The 7,067-nt window shown below is 48.5% G+C and overlaps 1 protein-coding gene across 1 annotated transcript; it reads left to right on the top strand.

Annotated features, from left to right (window-relative positions):
* The first annotated feature begins 321 nt into the window (after positions 1-321).
* LOC119286469 lies at positions 322-4,398 on the top strand. The gene is made up of 4 exons (XM_037565846.1): positions 322-742; positions 821-879; positions 3,793-3,910; positions 4,062-4,398. The coding sequence occupies exons 1-4, from the start codon at positions 531-533 to the stop codon at positions 4,138-4,140; spliced, it is 468 nt and encodes a 155-aa protein (XP_037421743.1). The 5' UTR covers positions 322-530; the 3' UTR covers positions 4,141-4,398.
* Positions 4,399-7,067: the final 2,669 nt, after the last annotated feature.

Genomic DNA, 7,067 nt, shown 5'->3' with positions numbered 1-7,067 from the left:
ATCAGTAGATGTGTCTACTGATTGCGTAGTAGGTGCTTATCTAGATCATAATTAGTATGTCGTTAATTTTGTTAATACAATGTTCATGATTATTTTCTGGATTAAATTAATCAAAACATTGCCTATATACTCAGCACTTCTTGAAAGAAAAAAAAACATGCTAATTTGCCATCCAAAAGCAGGACAGAGGAATCCCGTCCAGTGGAGAGATAGAGAGGGCGCCAAGTGGAACCCGCGCGCGTCCAGTGGAAAGGGATAGCGAGCGAAGGGAAGCCATGAATGCCACGCAGCCTCCACACTGCCCTTACCTCCTCCACTCCACTAGGCAGCAAAGGAAAAGTGCGATGCTTCCAGCACCAACGGTCCAACCACCGACTCTTATCCCCAGGCACCCCCACCCCTCCTCCCACAGTGCTTTCCCGCGTGCATTTCATCGCTCTCGATCAGCAGCTCTTGGCAGATCGTGCGTCGATCAGCTGTTGCCTCCACGGGCTAGGCCGTAAAGAAGAATCCGAGAGAGAGCTGCATCAATGGCACTGCAGATGCAGGCGCAGGCCCCGTCGCTGGCGCGCGCGCCGGCGGGGAGCCCCGCGCGGCTCCGGTCGGCGTTCTGCGCGCCGCCGCTGCTTGTGCGGGTCCGGCTGCCAGCGCCGTGCAGGGCGACGTCCGCGGCGGCGGCGCGGATCACGATGCGGTTCGGCCGCGTTGAGACGAAGCAGGCCTACATCTGCCGGGACTGCGGGTGGGTGAGCCTGCCCGCGCGTTGCTACGGTGAAGTTGACTGCTCCTGATGCGCTCTGCACTTTTGCGAATGTTGTAGGTACATATACAAGGACAAGACTCCGTTTGAGAAGCTGTCCGATGACTACTACTGCCCTGGTGAGAAAATTTTGTGTAACCACACTTTACCGGATGTCAGGGCTTTTTCTGATTCACAGGATTATTAAAACGCTGGAATATAGAGAAAAAAAAGGCATGATTGCACTATGATGTCCTCTTGAATCCTATAGAATCTGAAAATTACAGGAATTTGAATGGAAGAGTGCTAGCATAGCAAAAACAAAGGAATTCTTCCAAGAGGCTTGAGGGGATGAAAATTTTCCTTCGAAACATAATACAAATGAATTCTAAGGAATAATTCCTAAGGATTCCTGAATCCAAATCATCCATCCAAAATACCTATGAATCAAAGGAGCCGTTAGGCACATAAATTCCATGAGTGTTTTCGTTGCACCCATGGTAGACTCTTACCCCACTTGCCATTGCATTTGCCACGAGGGTGGCTGCTAATTTAGCCATCACAAAAATTGTGGCTTGACTCTAAAAAAAAACTGTGACTTTAGATGCCCTCGTCTCCAACGCCCAAAGCGCCTTCATTAAAAAGAGAAACATTCATGACAACTTCATGTATGTGCGGAACTTTGCTCGACGCCTTCACAAATGCAAGACCCCCGCCCTTCTTTCCAAGCTGGACATAAGAAAAGCCTTCGACTTTGTCAGATGGGAATTCATCCTCCACCTCTTGCAACTAAAGGGCTTCCCTTGCAAATTCCGTGATTGGATTGCCGCTCTACTTTGCACCTCTTCCTCACGTTTCCTGCTCAATGGTCTGCCCGGACCTCCCATCAAACATGGTCGCGGTTTTTGGCAAGGGGGCTCGATCTCGCCATTGCTATTCGTCCTCGCAATTGATCCTCTTCACCAAATACTTGACTTGGCAACGAGGAAGGGCCTCCTTCATAAGATTCGGGGACGAGGTGCTATGATGAGAACCTCCTTATACGCGGATGACGCGGCCATTTTTATGGCCCCTATCAAGAGTGACATCGACAACCTCTCCACCATTTTGAAGGGCTTCGGTGATGTCACGGGTCTATGCACCAACTTTCACAAAAGCTCGGTTGTGCCCATCCGGTGCTCCAACGTTGACTTGGATCATGTCCTCAGTGGCGTACCGGTGTCCAGAGCCACCTTCCTGATGAAATACCTGGGACTCCCACTCTCGGTCTGGCAGCTCAAGTTTGTAGATTTCCAATACCTTGAGGACAAGGCGGCCGACAAACTTGTCACCTAGGACGGACAAAACACCACCACCATCGGGCGCACGACACTTGTCAAATCAGCCATTGCCTCCCAGGCAGTGTATGCCATCACACCCCTCATCGTGCCACCGCGCTCTCTTCACAACATCAACAAATTGGAGAGGGCCTTTCTCTGGTCTGGTTCAGATAAGACGACTGGTGCCAAATGTAAAGTGAATTGGAAGGTGGTCTGTCGCCCCAAGGAGTACGGAGGCCTTGGGGTTCTAGACACTGACAAGTTTGCTCGGGCCTTACGTCTTAGATGGCCTTGGTATGAATGGAAGGCGCCGAACAAGCTTTGGGTGGGGCTTGGGAACCCCTGCACGGAGGACGACATGGACTTCTTCTATGCCTCAACGACCACCATTTTGGGCAATGGAGCCAAAACACCTTTTTGGGACTCCCCATGGCTTCTTGGGCGGAAACCGAAGGACATTGCTCCTTTAATATATGATGCCTCCACGCGTAAGAATTGGAAACTGCATGAAGCCCTCGATGGAAATGCTTGGATTCTTAAGATCAGCCACAACATCGTCGCTTCCGTTGCCCACATCCGTCAATTCTTGACGTTATGGATGTTGGTGCATGATCTACACCTGGACACACAAGCTGACGATGACATTATCTGGAAACATGCCAATAAAGGGATCTACTCGGCGGCCACTGCATACAAGGCACAATTCCTCGGCTTGATGCTCTCGCCTATGGACTTCATGATATGGAAGGCTTGGGCCCCTCCCAAGATCAAATTCTTTGCTTGGTTGACTATCCAAGACCGGATTTGGACTGCCGACAGATTAGAGCGGCGCGGATGGGAAAACTGTGGACTCTGCCCGCTCTGCAGGACTGAAGGCGAGACGGGCGCGCACCTCTTCTTCAAATGCCGCTACACTATTCGGCTATGGAACTCGGTCATCCTTGAATTCGGTCTTGCTCACATGGACACCTCTTCTTGACACTTGGATGGATCCGTTTTGGAATGGTGGGCAAGCGAACCAGCTTGCAAAACCTAGATCGACGAGCCTTGGCCTCCCTTACAATGTTGGTTTCTTGGACAATCGGAACGAGCGTAACGCTCGGGTCTTCCATCGCAAGAGTGCACCACCCCCGGTCCTCCTTCGGACTATCATCGATGACGCCAAGCTTTGGGTTCTCGCGGGTGCTAAAAAACTAGGGTCCATTATTGTACACGAGTAGTTGCCATGCCGTGTGTGTGGTCACTTGTAACACCCTAAAACTCTTCTCTCTTATTTAATGAATGAGGCAAATCTTTTGCCTCCGTTTCGAAAAAAAAGTGAGATAGAGTGTGGAAAGCAAGCTAACCCGTTGCCCTTGTTAATCCTCATTTTTCTCGCTCTTACATGGTTTGTTGACACATTTTCGGTCAGCCCCTGTTTTTTAGCCATGTACTCTATAGCTGCGTCAATTAATTTGGATCAAAGGCAGTACTGATTTTTTGCGAAGAAATTTTAAATATAGTCAACCTGTGATGCTGGGGTTCTAACTTAGCTACTTGGACAACTGTCTTAAATGTTGCCCAGAGCAGAAATTGAATACTCTTTTCTTTACCTTTTGCCTTTCTTTTATATGTACATGTTGCATGTTAATATTTACGAAAATACCGTTGAATGATTGTTCTACAGTTCTTGGCATAAAAAGAAGTTGTCATTCATTTTCATATTCCAACCACTGAACTCCATTGTTGATGCAGTCTGTGCCGCTCCTAAGAGAAGATTCAGGCCCTACGAACCACCAGTGGCCAAGAACGCCAACGCCACTGATGCCCGGAAGGCGAGGAAGGAGCAGCTCAAAAAGGACGAGACTGTGGGGTAAGTAGTTGAACCCTACAAGAAGAAAAGCAAAATAATCAATTAGCTTGACTTCTCCTTCATACGTGTCGATTCAACGTTGTGATGTTAGCTACAAAGAGTAGAGACTGATTGATGACGAACTTTGGAAAATTATTTTGCTCTCTTGCAGGAAAGCTTTGCCTATTGGTATCGCGGTCGGGATCGTTGCATTGGCGGCCCTGTTCTTCTACCTGAACAGTGTCTACTAGACGAAGACAAAAAAGAAAGAAAGTAAAAAAGGGAATGCTTCATGTGATGGAAAGAACTAGGACTGTTTTACGGTTCTTTTTGCCTCTGTATACATGGGTGATGGGTGGTCATATAGAGTATGTTTGGTTGGTCCAAAACTAGACATACTAAAATCTTGGATGGCATACTATAATATTTTGACTTCTGTTCGGTTGTTCATTGTGAAAAGTGTCTGAAGGTTAGATGGCTTTAGTCTCCAATATATTAATTCATGGATACATGTCAGTTGTCCATTTGTGAGGTGATGATACATGTAGCAGTTTAGTCCCACATGGGAAAGTGCAGAAAAGTTTGCACAAACATCTTCCACATACCATTGTAGTTTGAGAAGACAGTGGTGCCAATAATCTGCTAATTGCCTGATAAATACTTCCTCTTAAACAAATATAAGAGCGTTCAGATCCTCATTTTAGTGATCTCGCTCTGATATTTCTTTACGGAGGGAGTACTTGTGAAAGCCAAATCACGGTCTTAACTTTCAACCCATTGCGCAATGAGACGGTACTAACGATGGGCATCTCGTCTCGTGTACACATGCCGCTGGGATAGCTAGTTGATCAGAGAAAGGGAAAACAGGTGCGCATCTAAAATGAAAAGTTGCGCCGTAACGCTAAGTACCGGCACATCCGCAGCTGCTCATTGCCATTCTGAGATTAGTGCGACACTGTTTCGTACAAAAAGCAAGTCATTATGTTTAGGAAATACACACACTAACAGAAAATCCACGTACCACTCGGGTCGCCTCCCCCGCGGGCGACTCGGGAGGGCTCCGCCGCCGCCGCCGCCGCCTAGTCCCTCCAGCGCCCTTCTCCCCCTCCTCCGCTGCCGATGGTCGGCGCCGGGCAAAGCCCGTACGTGCAACGGCGGCGGCGGAGGGTCTCTCTTCCCGTTTTCGGATCCACGGCGGTACGGGCGTCCTAATCCACGGGGTGCGGCCCTCTCGACGGTGTGGCGGATCCCGGAGGCGGCGGACTCGCGGCGGTGTACGGGTGCCCAGATCCATGGGTGTAGGATTCCCGGCAGCGTGCGGGCTCCTGGCGGCGAGATCGGTCGACAGCGGGCTTGGGCGATGGCGTCGGCCGCGTGGTGCCGGATCTCGTTGCTCGCGGCGGATCTCGCCACTCCAGCCTTCGTGGAGGAACCTGGACCAGGGGCGGCGGCCCCGTTAGGCATGGCGACGACGTCTCGGCTGGCGACGTTCCCGGGGGATGGATGGAGGACGTCTTGACCACGTGGGCGGTGAGTCGCCAGTGGATCTCCTCCGCGCTGCAGTCTCTCTCCCGCTGCAGTTGGTGGCCTCGGTGCATTCGCGGGGGCTGGTAGAGGTGACATCGGACCGGAGGAAACTCTGGATGACTCGTTCATCCTAACGGTGGCGACGACCAGGGTCGCTGTTCTCCTACTTGCAGGCGCCGTCGAGGTCCCTGCCCTCCACCCCGACCCCATGCCCGGGTGAAAACCCTAAATCTCCTTAGATTGGGCGGCGGCGGCGGCACTATGTGTGTCGTGCCCTTGTTGGAGGCGCCGCCTGGGCGACTGGGTGCTCGGTTTGAGGAACTGCAGGCGTAGGGGATGGGACCAGTTGCAGCAGGTGGTGTTCCGTGTCGGAGGAGCGGCGTGGCATCTGGCACGTCGACAACGGCGGGTCTCAGCGGCATGGAGCAGCGGGGTCTCGCCGGTGGGCGTGTGATGAAGGACGAGCGCATGATGGTGGCGTTGTCTGGCGTCGTGGTGGCGTCGATGCAGCTAGACCGACAAGGTAGATGCAGCAGTACAACACTGAAGATGGATTGGTGGCAGGTGGCTGCGGCGGCCTCAGACCCGGCAGACGTCCTGGTTGAGGAATGCGTCGGACTGGTGGGTGCCCATACCCGGCAGGCGTCCTGATTGGGACCTCAGGTCTTAAATGTTAGGTTTGACTGTGAGGTCTGATTGGTATTAGACCCAGACTATCAGCATCCCTACATCAACTGGATAGGAGTAGCGACTAATGTTGCCTAGACGGTGGCTATAGTCTTACTGTTGTATGACTTTGTATAGTCTTGTGTGAATAATTAATAAAGCGACTGCATGCATCGATTTAAAAAAAAAGGAAATACACAACAATACAAAAAGAAGGGGGTTCGCAACAACAGCCTTTTTTCAAATGAGATAGCAGAGAGGCGCACTGCATGTGCGTATTGCCTGTCCAACTAAAGACTTGCTTTTAATTTTTCTCATATCATTTTCAATGACTCATAGAACCAATATTTCATTTTAATACTTTATATATATTTGAACTCATGTCGCAAAGACCTTAAAAACAAGACCAAATTTTGATACATTTTAAATGGGTTTAAAATTCATGAAACATATTTCACTGTTTTGAAATCTTTTGAATACAATGATTTTAATCAGTTTCACAAGTTGACATTTCAGTTTCTTTTCTTCTTTCAATTTCAACAACTACATTTCACTTTGCACTAGCTTATTTCACAAAAATCACATGTATTTCAATTGCACATTTTTAAAATAACATATTTCATCATTTGAAATAAATGGTTACCCATTTCAAAATAATCAATTTCACATGTTGACATTACATTTCACTTTTCACTGGCTTGTTTTATAAAAATCATATGTATTTCAATTGCACATTTTTGTGAAAACATATTTCACTCTTTTGAAATAAACTGTTACACATATTTTAAAAATCAATTTCACATGTTGACATTTGTAACATCCCAAATTTTCAATTTGGAATGTTATGCATTAGATCATCATTGCATATCATATCTTATTGCATTTTGGTTTGATCCTATAAATTCTACGCAACTCAAGGACCCGTGGAGAGAGTTGGGAATTTCGTTATTTTCATATTTGAGTTTTCTCAAATTTTGAAAAGAAG

Source organism: Triticum dicoccoides, chromosome 4A (genome assembly GCF_002162155.2).
Source record: "Triticum dicoccoides isolate Atlit2015 ecotype Zavitan chromosome 4A, WEW_v2.0, whole genome shotgun sequence".
Taxonomy (NCBI): domain Eukaryota; kingdom Viridiplantae; phylum Streptophyta; class Magnoliopsida; order Poales; family Poaceae; genus Triticum; species Triticum dicoccoides.
The sequence above is the reverse complement of the archived record's forward strand: the minus strand, read 5'-3'. Positions and strand labels throughout refer to the sequence as shown.